General features: G+C 45.4%; 2 protein-coding genes across 4 annotated transcripts in view; one reads left to right on the top strand and one right to left on the bottom strand.

Annotated features, from left to right (window-relative positions):
- Positions 1-22,274, bottom strand: part of ptcd3 (pentatricopeptide repeat domain 3) — a 50,948-nt gene extending 28,674 nt beyond the window's left edge. The window contains exons 1-12 of one of the 3 annotated variants that reach the window (XM_033034894.1): positions 22,116-22,274; positions 15,934-15,986; positions 15,763-15,802; positions 14,220-14,265; positions 14,045-14,113; positions 10,986-11,090; positions 7,108-7,231; positions 5,783-5,895; positions 4,705-4,784; positions 3,004-3,091; positions 2,856-2,916; positions 458-540 (exon numbers count right to left, since the gene is read on the bottom strand). In XM_033034894.1, the coding sequence (XP_032890785.1) occupies positions 458-540; positions 2,856-2,916; positions 3,004-3,091; positions 4,705-4,784; positions 5,783-5,895; positions 7,108-7,231; positions 10,986-11,090; positions 14,045-14,113; positions 14,220-14,265; positions 15,763-15,802; positions 15,934-15,986; positions 22,116-22,252 (999 nt within the window). In that variant the 5' untranslated portion in view covers positions 22,253-22,274. Of the gene's footprint in view, positions 1-457; positions 541-2,855; positions 2,917-3,003; positions 3,092-4,704; positions 4,785-5,782; positions 5,896-7,107; positions 7,232-10,985; positions 11,091-14,044; positions 14,114-14,219; positions 14,266-15,762; positions 15,803-15,933; positions 15,987-21,512; positions 21,607-22,115 lie in introns of those variants that run through there. The other 2 variants (XM_033034916.1, XM_033034904.1) reach the window with 2 other exon arrangements.
- Positions 22,121-26,813, top strand: part of polr1a (RNA polymerase I subunit A) — a 151,741-nt gene continuing 147,048 nt past the window's right edge. Inside the window, exon 1 of the mRNA XM_033039941.1 lies at positions 22,121-22,655. Coding sequence (XP_032895832.1) covers positions 22,579-22,655 — 77 coding nt within the window. The 5' untranslated portion in view covers positions 22,121-22,578. The remainder of the gene's footprint in view (positions 22,656-26,813) is intronic.

Raw genomic sequence — 26,813 nt, 5'->3', positions numbered from 1 at the left:
CCAAATTATCCCAACAAAATCTAGACACAGGACAATATTTGCTTACGGCATTTGGAGTAAGCCATTTAGCCCGTTGTGCCTTTGTCACCTTTTAGCAATCCCACCAGTCCCATTTCCTTGTAAGCTACTTTTTCTCACATGCCCATCAACTCCCATCTGACTCCCCTGTCAACCACCTACACTTGGGGAAATTTACAGTTGTCAATTAACCTGTCAAGGCATTTATTTGGGGATGTGGGAGAAGGCAGCAGTATCTGGTGGAAAACACACAGTCACAGGGGAAACATGCAAACTTCATCACCCAAGGCTAGGATCGAGCCTGGATTGCTGGAGTGGTGCTGTACCACCGCACTATCACCTATGGCCATGTTCCATTCAGCCAAAGGCAATAAACACTGGAAATACACAACATACTCAAAAGGCGATGGGCAAGAAGGTGTGCTCTGTCTCTACTCACCAGAATAAAATCAATTTTCTCATTATACGCTTCCTTAAGCTCCGGGACAGCTGAGATTAGTGCATTAAAGGCATGAACATCCGCTATTAAAAAAAGAATTAAAGAGCAAATGAGTTAATTGTACTGGAGAAAAGTTATCGTCTCATTAAGCAGCGAGTTCTGTGGTTCACAATACAATAGACTTTATTCATCCCCGGAGGCCAACTGTCACAACACACAAGGTACAGAAAAACCTGAAATTAAAAGTGGGGAAAAAAAAGGACAAGCGACTGTTGTCTGGCTGCAGTGTGCCTTCACCGGAACAAATAAACATACGAATACAGACTTATCCCCTGTGCAGCGGATTCTAGAGTGCCCCTCCCCACCTACCCACCACACCGGGTCCCCCTTTGTTCTCCCACCGTCCCTCACGGCTGTCCCCCCCCACACCGGGTCCACATTGTTCTTCACGGCAGCCCCCACCCCACGCCGGGTCATTTATTGTCTTCCCCGCCCCCCCCCCCCCTTCACTTTCCACTGCCACCGAGGTTCCCGTTGCCACTGAGGCTCCTCCCGCTGTTGCCGCCGCTAAGGCTCCTTCGACCCAGGCAGGCTTGGAGCTCCCCTTGGGGGCCTGTGGGCGAGTCGGGCCTGCCGAAGCGCTTTCCGGTCATTGGCGCCGCAGTTGATCAGCGGGCTCCCCGGGACACTCCCGCCGCGCATGCCCGGCTCCTCAGGACACAACCACCCCCTTAGCATTAGAAACACTGGAAACAACTAAATCAATTGTATAGGCTACAAATTGGCCCATTCAGTCAATAACAATAGGCATCAGAACATGTATTATTTGCCTACAACTTAGGACTGCAAGGTGAAAGTAAATTATTTTGTCCATGTTACGCCATGTAAAGCCACTGCTTCTGTAATATTGCAAAGGGTGGAATTTAAAATGCTTTCAAGCTGCTCCTGGTCCCAGTTACAGGAGGCATCTTAACAAGGTAATTTATTTAATCTGGAATTTGAATCACCAAACGAGTACACATTGATAGGCATAGGAAGGGGAGACGGTCAGAACCCTTTCCCGGGATGGAAAAAAAAAATCAAATACTAGAGGGCATAGCTTTAATGTGAAAGAGGCAAGTTTATGAGGGGGCAATATTTTTTTAAGGAAATGAGCGGGCAATATTTTTTTTTAAACAGAAGGTGGGGCGTACCTGGAACGTGCTGCCAGAGGCAGAAATGATTGTGGCATTTTAGAAACTTTTGGTATGCATATGGTTATGCGGGAATGGAGCAACGTGGATTAAGTCAGGTAGATAAGAGATGCTCCTGGCATCATGTTCGGCACAGACATTGTAGGCCAAAGGACCTGTTCATGTGCTGCACTTTCTACGATCCATAACTAGCAGAACTTCACCCTCCCAACATCCATCATAAATTCACAAAATAATTACCAATAGTGTAAAAGCACGGCTGACTGCGTACTTGAGACAATACAAAGCATATTTTAAGTATATTTTTCCTCCTGAAATCTCTCAGATCACTATGTAACTATTTTCCTCTAATCTGCCTGGTTCAAGTTAGAGAATTTCACTCTCCTTCAGAGATATGTGTAAGCAAACTCACATTGCTATGAAACTAACATGACCATGAAAGGATGGGTGGGTGATGGGAAACGGGAAGAAAAATAAGAACAATATCAATCTCAATCACATCAGTGTTTAAGAAGGAACTGCAGATGTTGGAAAATTGAAGGTAGACAAAAGTGCTGGAGAAACTCGGCGGGTGCAACAGCATCTATGGAGCGAAGGAAATAGGCAAAGTTTCGGGCCGAAACCCTTCTTCAGACTGAAGAAGGGTTCCAGGTCTGAAGAAGAGTTTCAGGTCTGAAGAAGGGTTTCGGCCTGAAACGTTGCCTATTTCCTTCGCTCCATAGATGCTGCTGCACCCACTGAGTTTCTCCAGCACTTTTGTCTACCTTCAATCACATCAGTAGCATCTAGCATTTTTTGAGAATGTGCATACGCTGAACTTGTCTTTAGCAAAACATGAAAAAATACTTTGTTGAAAAGTTAGTACATCGTGAAAAAAAAAACATATGTCCAGCAAACCCAAGTCATTTTGTATCCAAATCTTTCCTTACCCTGCAAATTCTAGGTCAGAATGACCAGAAAGTTTATAGTGTGTAATTATCACTGGCTCCAAATCAGTAGCTCTAAAAGGCAGTGGTATTCAAGAGCATGATCTTAGTTTGGCAAGAGATCAAGATTATAGGAATTAAAATATAGATTGGGCATGGAGCTGAATTATCACAGAGGCAATCAGCTCTTCTCTAATGAAACACAATGAATATAGTATGCATCCACATCTATTCAAACTTTGGCAAAATTTGGCATAAGCACTTTTGTACAATACTCACCTCTCATTCGATTGTTTAACAGATCAGTGTACATGTTGACGGCTTTTGTATAAGCAGCATACTGTGCAAAGAGAAAGGGAAAATTAACTCATTGTAAATGAAATTCACAACACAAAATAAATTTATAGCATCAAATCACGAGCAATACCTTAACCATTCCTCGAATCATTGCACAGTAAGTATGTTCATTCCTTTCGGGCATCAGATTGAATATCCTCTCTGCATTATTATTTTCCCTAATTAAAGGGAAAGTACCAAGCATTAGATAGAAGTATTCCTCAAAGACATGCACGTTTTAAAGTCGCAACACAACATGTGTGGACAACTAGAAAAATAAGAAAAAATTGAATTGTTTCTCTACTGGTACAATTTTGCAATTGTCTCTACAATGTGGGGGGGGTTGGGGGTAACTTTTAAATCTCTCCCTGCACGGGAGACCCAACCTTTCTTTGTCGGGTCTCCGTTGTCGTTGGGGCTGCAACGAGGAGCGGCCTCCAACAGGAAAACCGGGGGCTCTGGTGCCGACTACTCACCTCACCGTCGCGGAGCTGGCCGAGTCCAGGGCGGGTGGAGCTGTGGTGGACGCTGCTGCGACCCGACCCCCGGAGATTCGGTGGCTGCAACTGCGGGTTTGGCGGGCGGTAACACCGGGAGCCCGCGGGTCCCTGGAGGGAGACCGCTTTTCGGGGCTTCCGCAGCGGCGACTTCTCCCGCCCGAGTTGCGGGGTTGAAGAGCACCTGAGCGGGGCCTTACACCACTGCCCCGCGCGGCTTGGAATGGCGGCGGGTCTCTGCGAGCGCACGCCGGGGGCTCTAACACCAAGACCCGGTGCGCGGCCTTGCATTACCCGACGTGGCTTAATGGCCACGGGACAATTCGCCATCGCCCGCCGAGGGCTTTGACTTTGACTCTGACATCGGGGGGGAGAGTGCAGTGGAGAGAAAAGTTTTTTGGCCTTCCATCACAGCAATGTGATGGATGTTTATGTAAATTATGTTGTGTCTTGGGTCTATTTGTTTGTAATGTATGGCTGCAGAAACGGCATTTCGTTTGGACCTCAAGGGGTCCAAATGACAATAAATTGAATTGAATTGAATTGAATACTAACAGCAAGTTCAGCATTCAGTTATTGCAGATGAAAGCTGATAGCGACTTCTAGAGTTTAGAGGTCCATTAAAAAATGTCGTAACCCACAAGCCAAGTTCCCAGCTATTTGTGCAAAGATAGATAATGGTCATCATTAAATAGAGATATACCCTTCAGTGGCCGAAAAAAACAAACTTAGTTTCAGCACTCACACCATCCATCACTCACAAATGTTGTTCCCTAATCTTGAATTGAATCAAAACAGTGGCACAGCAGCTGCCTCACAGCTCCAGAGGCCCAGGTTCGATCCTGGCCTTGGGTGCTGTCTCTGTGAACTTCTCCCTTCGACCATACGGTTTTGCAGACTAATTGGCTTCTGCAAATTGCTTCTGCATGTAAGGGAATGGATGAGAAAGTGGGATAACATAGAACTGGGGTGAATGGGTGATTGATAGTCGGTGTGGACTCGGTGGGCCGAAGGGCCTGTTTCCATGCTATATGGTTTCACAGAAGTGCTGCGAAGCGACTTAAAGTGAACAGAAATAACCAATCTTCAGATTGAAGAAGGGTTCAGACTCGAAACATCACCCATCCCTTTTCTCCAGAGATGCTGTCTGACCTGCTGAGTTACTCCAGCACTCTGTGTCTATCTTTGGTATAAACCAGCATCTGCAGCCCTTTGTTTCTACTTGAAATAGCCACCTGTACACAGTGATTACACAGGTGGAAACTGCCTGGTGTCCAAACACATTCGCTGTTTACCTCCAGGTGACAGTCAGCAAATCTGTAGCTTTGCGTAATCGCCCCCTTCGTCTCCTCTGTGGGTCTTCATTCACCTCGTTCTACAAAACACGAGAGAATCAACACATAAGATTTCTTGATAAGAAGCTCAGTTACAATTTGGAAAAATATAGCAAAGACCCCTATTCCTCACCATTCGCCCCATACCATACATCGTCTTCTGACATTTCACACAAAGGGTGGTGGATGTGTGGAACAAGCTGCCAGAGGAGGTTGTTGAGGCTGGGACTATCCCATCGTCTAAGAAACAGTTAGACAGGAACACGGATAGGACAGGTTTGAAGGGATATGGACCAAGCGCAGGCAGGTGGGACGAGTGTAGCTGGGACATTGTTGGCCGGTGTGGGCAAGTTGGGCCGTTTCCACACTGTATCACTCTATGACCGCCAACAGGATCCCACCACTAGTCACATCTCCACCTCTTTCTGCAGAGACCGTTCCCTCCAAAAGTTACTGGTTCGCTCATCCCTTCCCACCCAAACCACCCCATCCCCAAGAACTTACCTCAGCAACCGCAAGAGATGCAATACCGGTACTTATACATCCTCCCTCAACTCCATCCAGGGACCCAAACAATCCTTTCAGGTGAGGCAGAGGTCTCTGGCACTGTAAGGCAGCAACTCCACCGCTGCCCTGTGTCACCCCTCTAATTACACTCAACCATCTCTATTGGGCATACCGTATCATTTACATGCTCAGCACTAATCCTGAAATTGGAATCTTACTCTGTGCCCCAACATTAAGACATTTTCAGGAGGGCAGAGAAAATTCAAGAAAATTCTCCAACTCCTTAAAAAAAAAAATCCCCAACACACTTTCAGTCAAAATGGAAGAGAAGCCTTCAGGATAGTATATCCAGTAACCTTGAGCCCATTGTCAGAAGCTTAGCAGAATGAGTGATGTATCTGTCAAAGAATGGACCCAGCCACCCATCCTCCTGCCCCATCTGTGGCAGAATCAGAAACTCCAACATTGATCTCAGCAGCCACCCGAGCAAGCATTCGATCCTTAGAAATTGCCCAAGGAGATCTCTTCATACCTGATCTTCAGCTGCTCCTGCCTCAAGCTGATTTTCTCTTGGTGGCTCCTGATCTCCGTAAACACAGAGCAGATCCAACAAGGTGTTTGTGGTTTCAAGACACACTGGAGTCCCTGTTCGATAAAGTACAAGTGAGCTCTGTGATTACTAACAGGCATTCGAACATCTACAAAACAGTTTTAGAAACATAGAAATTAGGTGCACGAGTAGGCCTTAACATTTTTCTAACGACAGTTCCAAGGATAAACTTTAAAGTCAAACAAAAGGCAGAGTTGGTATTTTTAGACACAATGAACAGCAGTGTCCTGGAGCAGCATGGACTGGGAAGCGATGCTACAAACCATCTTCAGGTGGAAGCAGTGAAAGTGGCGAGTCAGGTGGACAGGGTGGCAAAGGCGTTTGCCACACTTAACTTCAATGGGAAGGATATTGAATCAAAAGTTGGGGATATCGTGATGCAGCTATAAAGATTGTTGGAGAAGTCTCACAAAATACTGTGTGCAGTTCTGGTCACCCAGCTATAGAAAGAAAGTTGGAAAAGGTGCAAACGAGATTCACCAGGATGTTACCTGGGCTTGCAGGCTTGATTTATTAAGAGGTTGGATAGGCAGGAACCTGTTTCTTTGCAGCGCACGAGATGGAGGGCGGCCTTATTGAGATGTACAAGGTCACGAGGAACGCGGATAAAGTGAACACAGTCTATTTCCCAAGGTAGAGGATTCTAAAACCATTATGCTGGACATCTCTACGATTCAAATCATGTCATAAGTGATAGGAGTACAATTAAGCCATTCAGCCCATCAGATCTATGCCATTCTACCATGGCTGATCTATCCCTCTCTCCTAACCCCATTCTCTTGCTTTCTCCCCATAACCTCCGACACCTGCACTAATCAAGAATCTATCTATCTCCGCCTTAAATATATCCACTGACTTGGCCCCCACAGCCTTCTGTGGCAAAGAATTCCACAGATTCACCACCGTGTTCTATAGTGTACTAGTACCCTATGCTCTAATGTTCTATAGTCGTATAATCTTGATGCTTCCCTACTTTTAGAGTCATGGAAGCATGTTGACTGCCGACCAAGATGCCTCATCTAAGTCAGTATAATTTGCCCACATTTGGCCCATATCCCTCAAAACCTTTCCTTTCCATGTACCTGCCCAACTGTCTTTTAAATGTTATTGTTGTACCTGCCTCAACGACCTCCTCTGGAAGCTCGTCCCATATAGCCATTACTTCTCGTGTTCTATTTAATTCCTTATTACCAGATCTATGTACATTTGTTTGGGATATACTGTGAGGGACGGACATTAAAGATTACCTGCTTGCACGAGTTGGTCATACAGATCAACAGAATCCTTCACTCTCCTGAGCTGAATGCATTCTTTTAGGGCTTCCTCCGTCACTTCATTTAACAGTGGCTCCAACTGTTGTGGCATTAAACACTATAAAAGAAAAAATTTCGCTGGTTTTTTCTGTGTGCGAACTGGGTGGTGCATTTGCTGCATCACAACAATGATTATACTTTAGAAAATTCCTTTGGCCATGAAATTCATCAGGATGCTCTAAAAGTGGCACAAAAAACATTACCCATGCTAATAAGTAGACAAGAAACTGTAGATGCTGGAATAATAAGAAAAACACAGTGCTGGAGGAACTCTGGTGACATCTGTGGTGGGCATTGATAAGGCAGCCGGTGACAGATGAGAGCTCAGAGATGGCGTACGAGAGACCAGAGACAAAAACTTTGTTTAGTTTAGAACCAGGCCCTTCGGCCCATCGAGTCCACACCGACAAGCAATCAACTGTGATACTCGTTCTATCCTACACACCAGGAACACATTTTTTTTTTTACAGAAGCCAATTAAACAAGCTTGCACGTCTTTGGAAAGTGAGAGGATGGAAACCGGAGCACCCGGAGAAATCCCACACTGTCACAGGGAGAACGTGCAAACTCCATACAGACAGCACCCGTAGTCAGAATCGAAACTGGGTCTCTAGCGCTCTAAGGCAGCAACGCTACCGCTGCGCCACTGTGCCGACCAGTTTGCTGCCAATTTAAAGAAAGGCTATTAGATTGCAAGAAATGTTCTCATTTTTGGGATGAATCAGCATCATAGGGCAGCTTTCATCCCAAAGAGGAAGAAAGATTCTATGGGGAGAATGAGGCTGACAAGGGAAGTCACGGAAAGTACAAAACTAAAAGAGAAGGCATATAACATAGCAAAGATTAGTGGGAAACCAGAGGATTGGGCAGCTTATAAAGAACAACAGAAGGTAACTAAAAAGGCAATACGGCTAGATAAGATGAAATACGAAGATAAGGTGGCCAATACTATAAAAGAGGATAGCAAGCGTTTCTTCAGTTATATTAAGAGTAAGAAAGAGGCAAGAGTGGAAGATGGGCCGCTGGAGAATAATGCAAAAGTGATAACGGGGAATAAAGAAATGGCAGAGGGGTTGAATAACATTTTTGCTTCAGTCTTCACAGTGGAAGCCACCAGCATCGAGCCTGAAATTCAAGAGTGTGAGGGAGTGGAAGTTAGTGGAGTGGCTATAACTAAGGAGAAGCTGCTTGGGAAGCTGAAAGGGCCGAAGGTGGATAAGTCACCTGGACCAGATGGACTGCATGCTTGGGTTCTGAAAGAGGTGGCGTTAGAGATAGTGGAGGTATTGACAGTGATATTGCAAGAATCACTAGTCAGGAGAGGTCCCAGATCAAACCCCGCTGCACAAGGGAGCAAAGCAGAATAGTGGGAACTATGGGCCGGTTAGTCTGACCGGTAGTTGGTAAGATTTTAGAGATCATTATAAAGGATGAGGTTACGGAGTACTTTGAGGTTCACGATATAATAGGCCAAAGTCAGCATGGCTTTGTGAAGGGGAGATGTTGCTTAACAAATTTGCTGGAATTCATTGAAGTAAATAAATAGCAGGACAGGCAAAGGAGAGTCAGTAGATGTTGCTTTCAGAAAACCTTTGATAGGGTGCCACACGTGAGGCTGCTAAGGAAGATGAGAGCCCACGGTATCAAAGGGCAGATACTAGCATGGATAGCAGGTTGGCTGGATGGCAGGAGACAAAGAGTGGCAATAAAGGTTTTTTGTTCTGGTTGGCTGCCAGTGACTGGTGGAATTCCAGAGGCTGGGCCCGCTACTCTTCATGCTGTATATTAATGGTTTGGACGAGGGGGTTGAAAGCTTTGTGGCCAAGTATGTAGATGATACAAAAATAGGTGGAATGGCAGGTACTGTAGAGAAAGCAGGGACTCTGCAGAAAGACTTGGATAGGTTGGGAGAGTGGGCAGAGAAGTGGCAGATGGAATATAGTGTGGCAAAGTGTGGAGTCATGCATTTTGGTTGTAGGAATAAAGGCGTAGACTATTTTCTAAATGGGGAGAGAATCCAGAAATTGGAGGTGCAAAGGGAATTGGGAGTGCTGGTGCAGGATTTCCAAAAATCTACAAGCCGAATCGGTAGTAAAGTAAGCAAACTCAATCCTAGCATTTATTTCAAGAGGGCTTGTACACAAAAACAGGGATGTAATGCTGAGGCTCTATAAGACGCCGGTAAGGCCGTATTTGGAATATTGTGAGCAATTTTGTGCGCCATTTCTGAGGAGTGATGGAGATAGTCCAGAGGAGGTTTACAAGAATTATCTCAGGAATGAGTAGGTTAAACTATGGTGAGTGAAGTAGCCATTTAGCTTAACTCAGTATATTATAATTGTCCAGTTACATTTAAATTTTTATCTGCCTGCAATTATGTGGGTGGGATTTATACGTAGTCTGGGGCGTGGTTTGTGGCTAGGATTCTAGTGCAGCCTCCCAAATGGTTAGTTTAATTCTATGATGATCGGGGAGAGACATAGTTTTCGACCATGCATGAGCATGACCACGAGTATGATTGAAATGTACGTATACAAGATGAAGCTTTTATGAATTATCTTACTGTTTGTACTACTACAATAAAGAAATTATTAATCAAGAGACTGCTCTGGAACATTCGTCTTTCGACGGCATTGAATGTCTCGTGGAGGGCTTGTGGGTGCGTATAGATTACCTCCTGATCCACGGTCATCATTTAAAGTGACTATTGAAGGCTAAACCCTTGAAACGTCACTACAGTGAGCATTTGACGGCACTGGGACTGTATTCGCTGGAGTTATGAAGAATAAGGGGGAGGACCTCATTGAAACATACAGGATAGTGAAAGGCTTGGACAGAGTGGATGTTTCCACTAGTGGGAGAGTCTAGGACTAGAATTAAAGAACGTTCTTTTAAGAAGCAAATGGAGACTTTTTTTAGTCAGAGGGTGGTGAGGGAGTGCAGCGTAGGATCACGAGGTTAATTCCCGGGATGGAGCGACTGTCATATGATGAAAGAATGGAGCAACTGGGCTTGTATTCACTGGAATTTGGAATGAGAGGGGATCTTATAGAACATATAAAATTATTAAGGGATTAGGCATGCTAGATGCAGGAAACATGTTCACCATGTTGGGAGGATCCAGAACCAGGGGCCACAGTTTAAGAATAAAGGGTAGGCCATTTAGAACTGAGATGGGGAAAAACGTTTTCGCCCATAGTGTTGTGAATTTGTGGAATTCTCTGCTACAGAAGGCGGTGGAGGCCGATTCACTGGATGCATTCAAGAGAGTTAGGTAGAGCTCTTAAGGCTACCTGAATCAAGGGATATGGGGAGAAGGCAGGAAAGGGTACTGATTGAATGGCAGTACTGGCTCGAAGGGCCAAATGGCCTACTCCTGCACCTATTGTTTATATATCTATGAATCTGTGGAATTCTTTGCCACAGAAGGCTGCGGAGACCAATTAGAGGAAATTTTACGGCGTAGATAGTTTCTTGATTAGCATAGGTTTCAGAGGTTATAGGGAGAATGCAGGAGAATGGGGTTGGGAGGGAGAGATAGATTAGCCATCATTGAATGGCAGAGTAGACTTGATGGGGCGAATGGCCAAATTCTACACCTATCACATGATCTTATGAGCTGAGGAAAAGGCAATAAAACTAACCAACGTTCAAAATAAACTGAAATTCCCTTCAACTAATCTCATTAGCATTACGATTTGCAATTAAAACAATTTACATCAGAAAACTTGTTGTTCATATCTTCAGTTTTATAATAATGGCTGTAGATCGTTTCATGAATATTTTTTTTTCAAAAGAGGGACTCAACTTACTGGTATAGACGGTTCAGCAAAATCCTTCTGGAAAAACTTGGGATAAGTGTTAACGATGTACTTGGCCGCATAACACCCAGACTCCTGTGATAGGGAGTAGAGACGCTGAAAGAGCAAGAGCGAGCGTGTTATTTACAATGAGAGCTGTGGAACTTGGTCAACCTCATCCAAGAACGAGGATATTCAATGCTACTTAAAGGTTCAGAAAGATATGGGCCAAATGCAGGGAGTTGGGACTCGTGTAGATAAAGCACGTTGATCTGCATGGACAGGTTGGGCCAAAAGGCCTGTTCCCATACTGCACGACTATGGCTAAGAATGGTTTCAGAGGTTAATGAAATGATAATTAAACATTTTTTAGTTCCGAGTCAGGCATGTATTATGACACATGAAACCATTCAGCAAGCTGCCCTTTCCACGCATTTCCCCCATACTGTACCTCATTGAACCTTTTTTGAGCATTCACTGTGCTGAACGTCTAGAACACGTATGGTTTCACAGGTTTATACAGCATGGAAACAGACCCTTTGGTACAAATCATCCATGATGACCAACCTGTACTAATCCCATTTGCCTGCCTTTGATCCACGAAACCTTTTCTGTCTATGCAGCTGTCCAAATGTTCTTTAAACATTGTAATTGTACCTGCCTGCACCATTCCTCGGGCCACTTGTTCCATATATGATGGTTGCCATTCTATATGAAAACCTGCCCCTCAGATCTCTTTTAAAACTTTCCCCACTCACATTTAATTAAGCTTCCCTACACTGGAAAAAAGACGATGACTACATTATACGTCCTTCATAATTTCATACAACGCGATAAGATTAGCCTCTGTCGCTCCAAGGAAAACAAACCCACCTTATCCAATCTTCCCATACCACTTATGTCCTACAGTCCAGGCAATATTCATGTGAAACCTTACTGCAATCTCTCTAGCTTAATCTTATCCTTCCTGGTGGCGACCAAAATGGTACTCAAATGGAAAGGGGAGAAATGGGTGCAAATTTCCTACTGCAGTCTAAAGAATGGTCCCGACCCAAAACGTCACCGATCCATTTTCTCCAAAAAGGCTGCCTGATCTGCTGAGTTACTCCAGCACTTTGTATCTCTTTTGCAGAGATGAAATGAGGTGGGGGAGTCCCTCAGAAAATTGCACTTTATATGCTTGGGCTATAATGATGATGCGATAGGTAACTAACAGTCCATCAAAACCAACCAGACTCTTTGGTAATAAAAGTATTCAGCTGGCTTTCCTCCAAGATCTCCCATGATCCTCTGTATAGGTTTGCAACAGTGGACTGCTCCGGCATTTTTGTGTCACGTGATGCCAGATAATTTGCAAGTATGTTGTTCCACCAATGTCCACCTATATCTTTCCTGCTTCTTATCAATTGTTGTACTGTGGATTCAACAGAAATACGGCAAAAACTGGTACTTGCTTATTAACATGCAGGAAGATTGTTCCCGATGTTGGGGAAGTCCAGAACAAGGGGGTCACAGTTTAAGGATAAGGGGCTTCGGGTTGCAGCCACCCTCTACCCTCGGTCCTAAATCTTTTAGGACCGAGATGAGAAAAACATTTTTCACACAGAGAGTGGTGAATCTGTGGAATTCTCTGCCACAGAAGGTAGTTGAGGCCAGTTCATTGGCTATATTTAAGAGGGAGTTAGATGTGGCCCTTGTGGCTAAAGGGATCAGGGGTTATGGAGAGAAGGCAGGTAACTCAAGCAAGGTAAAACAAAAATACCGCAAGGCTCGGTGCTGGGATCGCAGCTATTTACAATATACATCAACGATTTGGATGGAGGGATTCAAAGTAACATCAGCAAATTTGCAGATGACACAAAGCTGGGTGACAATAGATGCAGGAGTAGGCCATTCGGCCCTTCGAGCCAGCATCGCCATTCAATGTGATCATAGCTGATCATCCCTAATCAGTACCCCGTTCCTGCCTTCTCCCCATATCCCCCGACTCCGTTATCTTTAAGAACACTATCTAGCTCTCTCTTGAAAGTATCCAGAGAACCGGCCGTGTGAACTGTGAGGAGGATGCTATGAGAATACAGGGTGACTTGGACAGGTTGGGTGAGAGGGCAGATGCAGTTTAATGTGGATAAATGTGAGGTTAGCCACTTTGGTAACAAAAACAGAAAGGCAGATTGTTATCTAAATGGTGTCAAGTTGGGAAAAGGGGAAGTACAATGGGATCTGGGGGCCTTTGTTCATCAGTCAATGAAAGTAAGCATGCAGGTACAGCAGGCAGTGAAGAAAGCAAATGGCATGTTGGCCTGCATAAAAAGAGGAGTTGAGTATAGGAGCAAAGAGGTCCTTCTGCAGTTGCATAGGGCCCTAGTGAGACCACAACTGGAGTATTGTGTGCAGTTTTGGTCCTCTAATTTGAGGACGGACATTGTTGCTATTGAGGGAGTGCAGCGTAGGTTTACAAGGGTAATTCCCGGGATGGCGGGACTGTCATATGCTGAGAGAAAGGAGTGGCTGGGCTTGTATACTCTGGAGTTTAGAAGGATGAAAGGGAATCTTATTGAAACATATAAGATTGTTAAGGGTTTGGTCATGCCAGAGGCATGAAACATGTTCCCGATGTTGGGGGAGTCCAGAAGGGGCAAGCCATTTAGAACGGAGATGAGGAAACACTTTTTCACACAGACAATTGTGAGTCTGTGGAATTCTCTGCCTCCGAGGACGATGGAGGCCGGATCTCTGGATGCTTTCAAGAGAGAGCTAGATAGGGTTCTTAAAGAGAGCGGAGTCAGGGGATATGGGGAGAACGCAGGAACGGGGTATTGATTGGGGATGATCAGCTATGATCATATTGAATGGCGGCGCTGGCTCAAAGAGCCGAATGGCCTACTCTTGCACCTATTGTCAATTGATAGATAGCCTGACGCTGGCACAAGAGGGAGAAAAAGATGGATCAAGCACAAGATTCATCTTTCACATGACTTCTGCCTTGTTAAATTCCACTATGTGACTGAAGCAGGCAAGGAAAATAGCTCAAACGGAATATACAAAGTCCGTCAAGGTGGCAGACTTACAAACTCGGGTGATGTCCTGGGTATAAGGTACGGGTCATCTTGAAACCTGTAATGTGGGGCTGTGGGGTCCTGAGACATAAAAGCAAAAAAAAATTAACATTTTACATGTGCCACAGGAAAGCTGCGCCCCCCATTCCCCATATCCCTGCAGATAATAAAGATGAATAATACCCACTCTGTTCACTGTAGCTGCAAGAGCATGAAGGACTGCTAGCTTGTCCCTACAAGACACAAAATAATGGTGTTATGAACTATTTAAATTAACATTTACAATTTCATGTCTTCAACAGCATGCTCCCTCTTTACATCAAAATCACTGTACCAGAATGATCACTGAAGCATCCATTAGATATTCTAACCACTTAAATATTTAAATAAGGTAAAAGTGCACAATATTCCTATAATACAATCTTAGGTGATCAGGTCAAACTAATTGTCATTACAGATGCCCCTGGAATCACCCAGAATTTACCACATCATGTTGTGGCTCAAGATCTGCTCCCTACACAAGTGTCAAAACCAAGATTTTGGTGTCAACAATGAAGGGAGAAATTCAGAATCATCTCTGCCAAACACCAACTAGCCATATCAACCAGGAGGAGAAACGAGGAACTGGAGATATTGAGTTACAAACAAAGCAATAACTCAGTGGGTTAGGCAGCATCGCTGGTGGACATGGATAGGCGACGTTTCAGGTCCTCAGAGGAAGCAGGGTGAGATCGAGGGGATTTGACAGCACCTCCATGAGATCAGGTCATGTTTGATCTCCGGATTGAACTGTACCTTCTTCGATTGTTCCTAACATTCCTTTAATATCTTTAGCACTCATGACGTTATTGAACCACTTTGAATAAACTGCCAGTCATGGGATTCCAAAGACTCTCAAACCTTTCTGTCAAGATATTACTTCCCAGTGCAGTTGTGTCAGGGGTTATAGGGAGTAGGCAAGAGGATGTGGTAAAGAGGGAAAGATAGATCAACCATGGTTGGATGGCAGAGTAGACTTGATGGACCGAATGGCCTAATTCTGCTCTTATCACTCAAGAACTATTGAAAATGGCTCATACTTTAACCATAGAATATAACCACTGGTTCCAGTTTTCCAACCTTGGGGGACATACTTCCTCCACCACTGAACTTAAAAAGTAATCTTTGTATGTTTTAGTGAGATATTTGCAGTTCTGGTCATTATATTGCCGAGAATGTGCATAGTTGGAGTGGGTGCAAAAGAGGTTTACCAGAATGACGCCTAGATTAGGTGGTATTAGCTACAAGGAGAGGTTGGACACATAGGATTGTTTTCTCTGGAATGCCAGGAAGTTGAGGGGAGCCCAATAGAATTATAAGAGGCATAGATAGATAGGGTAGACAGTCAGAACCTTGTTCCCATGGCGGTGGCAAAGTTGAACGAATGTTCGCAAAGCATGTGTTTTTTGTTTACTCAGAGAGTAGAGGGTGGCTGCAACCCGAAGCCAGGGGTGGTGGTGGATAAACAGCATAGTTGCATTGAGGTGGCATTTAGGAGGCTTTCGATTGGCACATGGATATGCAAGTAATGGAGAGGTAGGGACCATGTGCAGGCAGAGGAGATTTGTTTATCTTGGCATTTTGATCGGCATGGGCATTGCGGGCCGAAGGGCCTGTTCTGTTCGATATTCCAATTATCCTCTCATCACAATTACGAGCCTAAAGTTATGCAATTAAATGAAAACACTTACCAAGTTTTCTTTCTTGGAATGACAATTTCTTCTGCAGAATCTTAAAAGTAGAAAGGAGAGTGAATGTCCAATGAGATTCTGCCTTAGATGGCATGGATCAGAAATTAATGGATCAGTCCAAGCGACTGGGACCCCCTATCAACACTACTGGAAACAATAAAAGCAAGTTACCTGTCTGTTTCAACGCAACACACTGGCAGAGTAAAGGACTCGTGGAATAATACCTGTCAAGCAATAATTAGTCAAATTAGTTTTGGATTTGTTACCATGAAATCCCTGCTCCCAGAATCCTTGTGACTGTTTTAGTTTAGTTTGCCACGTGTAGCAAGGTACAGTGAAAAGCTTTTGTCGTGCACTACCCGGTCAGCAGAAAGACAAAACATGATTACAATTTTGCCATTTACTGTGCATAGGTACATGATAAGGAATAACTGTTAGTGCAAGGTTAAGCCAGCAAAGTCAGATCGACTTGTACCTCCTCCAACCTCAGAGTGATACAGTGTGGAAACAGGCCATGCGGGCCAACTTGCCCACACTGGCCAACAATGTCCCAGCTACACTAGTCCCACTTGCCTGCGTTTGGTCCATACCCCTCCAAACCTACCCTATCCATGGTAGATACAAAATACTGGAGTAACTCAGCGGAACAGGCAGCATCTCTGGAGAGGAGGAATGGGTGAAGTTTCGGGCCGAGACCATTCTGCAGGCTGATGTCGGAGGGGGGGGGGGGGGGGGGGGGGGGGGGGGGGGGGGGAAGAGGTGGCACTGAAATAGAATGTAGATGGAGACAGAAAGACTGATGGGAGAACTGGAAAGGGGGAGGGGATAGAGAGGGAGGGAACAAGGGGTATCTTAAGTTAGAGAAGTCAATGGTCATACCGCTGGGGTGTAAACTACCCAAGCAAAATATGAGGTGCTGTTCCTCCAATTTGCATTGGGCCTGACTGACAATGGAGAAGCCGAGGACAGAAAGGTCAGATTGGGAATGGGAGGGAGAGTTGAAGTGCTGAGCCACTGGGAGATCACATAGGTTAAGATGGACTTAGCGGAGGTGTTCACCGAAACGATCGCTGAGACCTGTCCTATCTATGTACCTGTCTAACTTTTTCTTAAATGATGGGATAGTCCCAGCCTCAAGTACCTCCTCTGGCAGCTTGTTCCATACACCCACCACCCTTTGTGTGAAAAAGATACCCCTCAGACTCCTATTTTTCCGTTCACCTTGAACCTATGTCCTCGATTCCCCTACTCGTCCCATCTACTGTATCCGTTGTTCAAGATGTGGACTCCTATACATCGGCGAGACCAAACGCAGACTGGGCGATCATTTCGCGGAACCTACCTGATCTCCTGGTTACTGGACACTTTAATTCTCCTTCCCATTCCCACACTGACCTTTCTGTCCTCTGTCTCCTCCATTGTCAGAGTGAGGCTAATCGCAAATTGGAGGAACAGCATCTCATATTTCGCTTGGGCAGCTTACAGCCCAGTGGTATGAGTATTGATTTCTCTCACTTAGGGTAGCAGCCCCGGCATACCCTCTCTCTATCCCTCCCCCACTCAAGTCACACTAGCTTTTCGTTTTCACCCAAAGATAGTTAACAATGGCCTGTTTTTTTTATCATCGTTACTTTTTTGCATATCTCTCAATCATTGTTCTTTATCTCTCCACATTGTCATCTATATCTCTCATTTCCCTTTTCTCTGACTAAGCTGAAGAAGGGTCTCATCCCCAAACGTCACCCATTCCTTCTCTGCAGCATTTTGTGTCTATCTTCAAAGTCAGATCAAGGATAGTCCAGCGGTTGGGGGGGGGGTCACCAAAGAAGTAGATAGTAATTCAACACAGCTCTCTGGTTGTGGTAATTACCGAGGTAGGGTGAGGTATAAATAGAAGGGTGGTTAGTTTGTGGGATGATCTGGGTTGCCTCCACAATTCGCAGTAATTTATTGTGGTCATGAATGGAGCTTTTCCCAAACCAAGCTGTGATGCATCCTGATAAAATGCCTTCTATGAAACATCTGTAGAAGTTGGTGAGAGTTGTAGGGGAGGTGTGTGCTTTAGAGAGCTCGGAAAAATGCTGAAAACCAGGACCTCCAGGGTTGTTATCTCCGGTTTGCTTCCAGTTTCTCGTGCTGGCGAGAGCAGGAACAGGGAGATACGGGACCTGAATGTGTGGCTGAGGAACTGGTGCAAGGGGCAGGGATTTAGATTCTTAGATCACTGGGATCTGTTTTAGAGTAAGGGGGAACTGTACAAAAGGGACGGATTGCATCTTAACAGGTGGGGGACCAGCATTCTGGCAGGCAGGTTTGCCACTGCTACACGGGTGGTTTTAAACTGAATAAGGGGGGGGGTGGGGTGTCAAATGGGATAGTCGAGTTAAAGGGAAAGGGTTTCTTAAATGTGTGAGCGGAGAGACAGAGGGGTGTAAAATGAGGGTAGAAGCAATAGGTAGCAAGGTGAAAAGTAAAAGTGGCAGGCAGACAAATCCAGGGCAAAAATCAAAAAGGGCCACTTTTCAACATAATTGTATAAGGGGTAAGAGTGTTGTAAAAACAAGCCTGAAGGCTTTATGTCTCAATGCAAGGAACATTCGTAATAAGGTGGATGAGTTGAATGTGCAGATAGCTATTAATGACTATGATATAGTTGGGATCACGGAGACATGGCTCCAGGGTGACCAAGGTTGGGAGCTGAATATCCAGGGATATTCAATATTCAGGAGGGATAGACAGAAAGGGAAAGGAGGTGGGGTAGCGTTGCTGGTTAGAGAGCAGATTAACGCAATAGAAAGGAAGGACATTAGCTTGGAGGATGTGGAATCGATATGGGTAGAGCTGCGAAACACTAAGGGGCAGAAAACGCTAATGGGAGTTGTGTACAGGCCACCTAACAGTAGTAGTGGAGTTAGGGATGGCATCAAACAGGAAATTAGAAATGCGTGCAACAAAGGTAAAACAGTTATAATGGGTGACTTCAATCTACATATAGATTGGGTGAATCAAACTGGTACGGGCGCTGAGGAAGAGGATTTCTTGGAATGTATGCGGGATAGTTTTCTAAACCAACATGTAGAGGAACCAACGAGAGAGCAGGCTATTCTAGATTGGGTATTGAGTAATGAGGAAGGGTTAGTTTGCAGTCTTGTTGTGCGTGGCCCCTTGGGCAAGAGTGACCATAATATGGTTGGGTTCTTCATTAGGATGGAGAGTGACATTGTTAATTCAGAAACAAGGGTCCTGAACTTAAAGAAAGGTAACTTTGAGGGTATGAGATGTGAGTTGGCCAAGATAGACTGGCAATTGATTCTTAATGGGTTGACGGTGGATATGCAATGGAAGGCATTTAAAGACTGCATGGATGAACTACAACAATTGTTCATCCCAGTTTGGCAAAAAAATAAATCAGGGAAGGTAGTGCATCCGTGGATAACAAGGGAAATCAGGGATAGTATGAAAACAAAAGATGAAGCGTACAAATTAGCCAGAAAAAGCAGCCTACCAGAGGACTGGGAGAAATTCAGAGTCCAGCAGAGGAGGACAAAGGGCTTAATTAGGAAAGGGAAAATAGATTATGAAAGAAAACTGGCAGGGAACATAAAAACTGACTGCAAAAGCTTTTATAGATATGTGAAGAGAAAAAGATTAGTTAAAACAAATGTAGGTCCCTTGCAGTCAGAAACAGGTGAATTGATCATGGGGAACAAGGACATGGCAGACCAATTGAATAACTACTTTGGTTCTGTCTTCACTAAGGAAGACATTAATAATCTGCCGGAAATAGCAGGGGACCGCGGGTCAAATGAGATGGAGGAACTGAGTGAAATCCAGGTTAGCCGGGAAGTGGTGTTAGGTAAATTGAATGGATTAAAGGTCGATAAATCCCCAGGGCCAGATAGGCTGCATCCCAGAGTACTTAAGGAAGTAGCCCCAGAAATAGTGGATGCATTAGTGATAATTTTTCAAAACTCTTTAGATTCTGGAGTAGTTCCTGAGGATTGGAGGGTAGCTAATGTAACCCCACTTTTGAAAAAGGGAGGGAGAGAGAAAACGGGGAATTACAGACCAGTTAGTCTAACGTCGGTAGTGGGGAAACTGCTAGAATCAGTTATTAAAGATGAAATAGCAGCCCATTTGGAAAGTGGTGAAATCATTGGACAAAGTCAGCATGGATTTATGAAAGGTAAATCATGTCTGACGAATCTTATAGAATTTTTCGAGGATGTAACTAGTAGAGTGGATAAGGGAGAACCAGTGGATGTGTTATATCTGGACTTTCAGAAGGCTTTCGACAAGGTCCCACATAAGAGATTAGTATACAAACTTAAAGCACGGTATTGGGGGTTCAGTATTGATGTGGATAGAGAACTGGCTGGCAGACAGGAAGCAAAGAGTAGGAGTAAACGGGTCCTTTTCACAATGGCAGGCAGTGACTAGTGGGGTACCGCAAGGCTCAGTGCTGGGACCCCAGCTATTTACGATATATATTAATGATTTGGACGAGGGAATTGAATGCAACATCTCCAAATTTGCGGATGACACAAAGCTGGGGGGCAGTGTTAGCTGTGTGGAGGATGCTAGGAGGCTGCAAGGTGACTTGGATGGGCTGGGTGAGTGGGCAAATGCATGGCAGATGTAGTATAATGTGGATAAATGTGAGGTTATCCACTTTGGTGGCAAAAACAGGAAAGTAGACTATTATCTGAATGGTGGCCGATTAGGAAAGGGGGAGATGCAACGAGACCTGGGTGTCATGGTACACCAGTCATTAAAAGTAGGCATGCAGGTGCAGCAGGCAGTGAAGAAGGCGAATGGTATGTTAGCATTCATAGCAAAAGGATTTGAGTATAGGAGCAGGGAGGTTCTACTGCAGTTGTACAGGGTCTTGGTGAGACCACACCTGGAGTATTGCGTACAGTTTTGGTCTCCTAAACTGAGGAAGGACATTCTTGCCATAGAGGGAGTACAGAGAGGGTTCACCAGACTGATTCCTGGGATGTCAGGACTTTCATATGAAGAAAGACTGGATAGACTCAGTTTGTACTCGCTAGAATTTACAAGATTGAGGAGGGATCTTATAGAAACTTACAAAATTCTTAAGGGGTTGGACAGGCTAGATGCAGGAAAATCGTTCCCAATGTTGGGGAAGTCCAGAACAGAGAGTGGTGAATCTCTGGAATTTTCTGCCACAGAAGGTAGTTGAGGCCAGTTCATTGGCTATATTTAAGAGGGAGTTAGATGTGGCCCTTGTGGCTAAAGGGATCAGGGGGTATGGAGAGAAGGCAGGTACAGGATACTGAGTTGGATGATCAGCCATGATCAAAGATCCTATAGCGGAGCTATAGGATCTTTGGCCATGATCATATTGAATGGCGGTGCAGGCTCGAAGGGCCGAATGGCCTACTCCTGCACGTATTTTCTATGTTTCTATGATATTGAGTCAAGCATGAAGTAAGGTCTCCTATCTAACAATGAACTATTTGGTTAATTTTAGTCATATCTACCAAAATCTCAAACAGAATCTTGTTTCCCAAATTTCAAAAGAGAGTTAGACTTAGTTCTTAGGACTAAATGAATTAAGAGATATGGGAAAATGCAGGAACGGGGTATGTTTCTTGGTGGTTGCTTCAATATGGGTGGTTCAGGAGAAGTTGTTGGGTGATATTTACCCCATTAGACCATCTCTACTTTTTGGCGCCCTCGATACAAACTGGGGCACGCGTACCGCTGAAGTCGATCACTATCACCTTTGTCTTGCTGACATTGAGGGGAAGGTTGTTGTTTCCACACCAGGCTCGCAATCTCCTTCCTGTGCTCCGTCTCCTCATTATGGGGTTTGCAGAAGCGGCGCCTGAACCCTCGCCCCCGCCACGTTCCCGAACCCGAACCCCCGCCGCGTTCCCGAACCCTCGCCCCCGCCGCGTTCCGAACCCGAACCCTCGCCCCCGCCACGTTCCCGAACCTCGCCCCCGCCGCGTTCCGAACCCTCGCCCCCGCCGCGTTCCCGAACCCTCGCCCCCGCCGCGTTCCGAACCATGCCCCCGCCGCGTTCCGAACCATCGCCCCCGCCGCGTTCCCGAACCTCGCCCCCGCCGCGTTCCGAACCCTCGCCCCCGCAGCGTTCCGAACCCGAATCCCCGCCGCGTTCCGAACCCTCGCCCCCACCACGTTCCGAACCCTCGCCCCCGCCGCGTTCCGAACCCTCGCCCCCGCAGCGTTCCCGAACCCTCGCCCCCGCCGCGTTCCCAAACCTCAACGTTCAACCGTCAAGGCCCAGAAGACAAAACGCCCTTTAACGGCGACACACAGTCGCTCACCCGCCCGACATTCCTTCTCCCTCCGGACCTCACCGGTGCGCCTTGGCCTTGGTGTTATTGTTGCCGTTGCCGCCGCTGCCTCTCTCCAACCGCCCGGTAGCAGCTGCAGCCGCCGATGCCCCGCTTCTCCCAACCAACTGCCGACACACGCGCACACAGGGCGCCGCCATCTTGTGTCGCCGCGCATTGCCTTGTGGGAGAGGCCAAGCATTAACCAAATAAATAAAGAACAAAACATCAAGGAGAATCCGCTGCAAAATGCCGTGATATTCTTGTCTTCCATAGTGATATTTTGTTCTTAATTATTGCAGCAAGATATTATTTTTAACGTGGGCTCTCATATTAACACACACATCCCCCCCCCCACTCCCAGTTGCCCAGATCCTCCTCCCTCCCTCCCTCCCCATGTGAGCGCCGTCGCTGAAGTGAAGATGCTGATACGATTTTAACGCCGCTTTAAAAAAAATAATAATTTACCACAAGGACAGGCAGCAAAATGTTTATTGGGAAAGAAATCCCTTGGAAGCGCTTGGAAAGTATTTCGTTCAGCGTGTATTCGCAGGAGGAGATCAGGTAAGAGCGGCTGGTGAAGGTAACGCGGCCTCTGCTGCCCGTGGGCTCTCACCGCCCATCACAGACCCGCTGGTGGGGCAGCACACTGACTGAGGGCATCTAATGTACAAACTAGATAACTCAGCGGGGCAGACAGCATCTCTGGAGAGAGAAGGGAGATAGAACGAGACCCAAAACGCCACCTATTCCTTCTCTCTAGAGAAGAGTGTAAATATGCACACTGAACTTTTTTTTCTCTCGTTTATCATATTATTTACAGTGTTTACATATTCTGTTGTGCTGTAGCAAGTAAGATTTTCATTATTCTACCTGGGACATATGACAATAAAACACTCTTGACTCTTGAGTTACTCCAGCATTTTGTGTCTTATCTTCAGTGTAAACCAACATCTGCAGTTCCTTCCCACACTCATCGGAAGAAGGGTTTCGGCCCGAAACGTCGCCTATTTCCTTCGCTTCATAGATGCTGCTGCACCCGCTGAGTTTATCCAGCACTTATGTCTACTATCCGACATAGCTTGGTTCAGAGATACAGTACGGAAACAGGCCCTTCAGCCGACGGAGTCAGCGCCGACCAGCAATCACTTCGTACACTAGCACTATCTTACTAGCACTAGGGACAATTTTACAATGTTTACCGAAGCTAATTAACCTACAAACCAATGTAGGAAGGACCCGCAGCTGCTGGTTTACACCGAAGATAAACACAAAGTGCTGGAGTAACTCAGCGGAACAGGCGGCATCTCTGGAGATAAGAAATAAGTGACGTTTCAAGTCGAGACCCTTCTTCAGACTGAGAGTCAGGGGAGTGGGAAACTAGGGTCTCAATCCGAAATGTCACCCATCCCTTCTCTCCAGGCCGCCTGCCTGCCTGATCCATGAGTTACTCTAGTATTTTGTGTCAACTGACAAACCTGTATGTGAGAGAAAGCCGGAGCACCCGGAGAAACCCACATAGTCACAGGGAGAATGTACAAATTCCATACTGACAGCACCCATAGTCTCTGGAACTGGAAGGCATCAACTCTACTGCTGCTGACCGTATACTGAGAGGTACTGTGTTTTGAAGTAGCATGTGTTATCACCAACAAAGCTGTCTGCCTTCCTGAAACTAGAGGATAGGACATGTCTGACCATGATACTCGCGGTAGGGTTTGTTAGCTTCTGCATGAATAAGCGAGTTCGGTATTCTGAAAAACGCAAGGAATCATGGGATTTGTCAACGGTCATTTGTGATAAAGACAAAGCGAACTAAGTGTTGGCTGTATACACTGTATAAATTGTGAACTATTCTACTAATGAATTAATCTTGAATTCTGTCAACGATAGCTTCCTTTCTTGTTTTGCTGTTCACACACAACTTACAGAGTCCCAGTTCTAGTTCAGTTCATTAATCTACATTTATGAGATATTTAAAAAGTTAAATAATTTATTATTTTCATTTAATCCTTAATATGTTTCCTACTGGTATAAGAAAATATTACTTGTGTTTGAAACATTTTACTTATTATTAATAATTTATGTGTAAAAATATATTTAATCTGAGGAACGGGAGTGCCAGGTAGTGCAAAAGGGGGATGTAACAGCGAGAGAGAGGGGGCAGATGCGAATGGGAGACGGGGAGAGAATGGACCGGCGGATAGTCATTCTCAGCAGCTGAGTTGCTGCGTGTATACAGACCTGCGTTTTATCCGTTGTCAGGATTGAACCCGGGTCTCCAGCGCTGCAAGCGCTATTGAATTGCTACTGGACTGTCCCCTCCCAAGTGTCACATTCCTGTCCAGGGATGGCCTGAAATATCCGGGGTGACCCTGGACTGACGGGACACCGGCCCGGAGCATTGGCGGCTCCAGGCTTACAGCCAGCACGGAGAGGAAGCGCTAACTCCAGCTCAACTCTGCTCCACCTGCCGAGGAACCTGTTCCCCGATGTGCCGGGAACCGTCAGCTGCACCTCTCGCCTTATCTAGTGGCTGTCGGTTAACCACCTTGGTGCTGGTGAAAGCAGAGCACCAATCATCAACGGGAATACACACAAAATGCTGCAGTAACTCAGCAGATCAGTCTTCCTTCTCTATGCCCTTCAACTTTTTATATACTTCTATCAGGTCTCCCCTCAACAGGGAAAACAATCCAACCTCTTCATGTAGGTAGCACCCCCGAATCCAGGCATCATTCTGGTAAACCTTCTCTACACCCTTCCCAGATGAGTGGGTGAATTATTTTTTTTAAACAGATGCTGGAAATCTGAGATTACAAATACAGAAATTGCTGGAAAAATTCAGCAGATTAGGTAACCTCTGTGGAAAGAGAAATGTGTACCTTTCAGGTCTGAGACTCTTCATCAGAACTCGGAAAGAGAGGAAACAGAATTAGACTTGGGTAGCAGAGAAGGTGGGTGAGTGATGGTGAGAACAAATGGAGTATCCCAGATAGTGTGAAACCAGATGACTCAACATGGCAGTTAAGTAGAAACGTGTAACTGCAGATGCTGGTTTAATAAAAACACACAAAGTGCTGGAGTAACTCAGTGGGTCAGGCATCATCCCTGGAGAACATGGATAACATTTTGGGTCAGAGTCCTTCTTCAGACATAAATTGGATTAAACCTCTTTGTCTAAGTAATGTGCTGCTAATAGAATGCCTGAGGGACATACCGAATAGGCTGGATTGTACAAACAAACGAAAGAGTGATAATGCAAATAGGCATTTCTGATACAGAAATAACATGTGAGGTACTGTGAGCATGACACCGTGGCGCAGCGGTAAGGCTACTGCTTTACAGTGCCAGAGACCCAGGTTCGATCCTCACTATGGATGCTGTCTGTACGGAGTTAGTGCGTTCTTATGACTGCGTGGGTTTTCTTCCATACTCCAAAGACGTACAGGTTTGTCTCAAGTCAAGTCAAGTTTATTTGTCACATACACATACGAGATGTGCAGTGAAATGAAAGTGGCAATGCTGCAAAAAGACAAACAACCAAACAAACTATAAACACAATCATAAACACACATATTCTTTTACATAATAAATAATGGAAGGAAAAACGTTCAGTAGAGTTAGTCCCTGGTGAGATCGGCAGGTAAATATTATAAATTGTCCATATGTGTATAGGATATTGTTTGTGTACGGGGTGATCGCTGGTCGGAGGGGATTCTGTGGGGCGAAGGGCCTGTTTCCACGCTGTATCTCTAAAATCTAAAGTAAATTCTAAAAGTCTACAAGTCATCATGTCTGTGCTGTGCCGCATAATACAGATGGCTACAGGCAGAAAGGTCAATGTGGAAGTAGGATGGGTTGGAGAATGAATTAACGATGCTTTATTGTCACAATAAATAAATAAATAAATGATACTTTCTTGTCACATGTGACAAGTCACAGTAATATATTCTTTGTTTTGCATACCCAAGGAATTCAAAGAGTCGCCACATGAAAGGCGTAGATGAAGATACAAAATATTTCCATTTTATTACAAACCATTGTTAACACATTCCATTTGTGGTCTCAGCGGTTCCCTCTCGGATCCTCCTTTGTTCCTCTCGGCGGTCGCCCACGCTAGATCATCCTTTGTTATCGGCGGCGAAACATGTGGCTCATTCTCAATCGCCGGCGCCTTCCTTGACCATGATCACCGACCCCTTACTCGACCTCGCCACTGGCCCGATCTCCACGCCGATCGCCGGCCCGACCTCAACCAAAATGGCAGACAACAGCAAGCTCAATATCATTCCAACAGACTGAACACAAGTGTTCTGCAAAACTGTTGCCCTTTCTCCAATGTAGACAAAACCATATTGTGAGCATTCAGTATAGTCGTAATGCAGGATTTGTAGACAATGTGGCGGCACTTGGTGGCAGCCCAAGGGCACAACGAACCATCGGCTCTAGAGGTGCGGGAGGCGCTGGTCACAGGGTCGGTACCTGAGTTGGTATTTAAGGCCGGGCAACGCCAGTGTCCGGGGAGAAGTAGGGAGCTGTATTGGAGAGAATAAACACGTTTAGTGCACACAACTCGTGTCCGACTAGTTTCTGGCTGGACTCCTGCGCGTCCCCTTTTCCCTACAGATGTTGCTTTGACCAGGAAGAGAAGGGATTGAGAGCTTAGTATCAATCTTGCAGTCACCCTCAGGACACTGTCATATATCCCGAAACGAAACA

Source organism: Amblyraja radiata, chromosome 1, assembly GCF_010909765.2.
Source record: "Amblyraja radiata isolate CabotCenter1 chromosome 1, sAmbRad1.1.pri, whole genome shotgun sequence".
In the NCBI taxonomy this organism is placed as follows: Eukaryota; Metazoa; Chordata; class Chondrichthyes; order Rajiformes; family Rajidae; genus Amblyraja; species Amblyraja radiata.
This window is presented reverse-complemented; position numbering and strand designations above follow the sequence as displayed.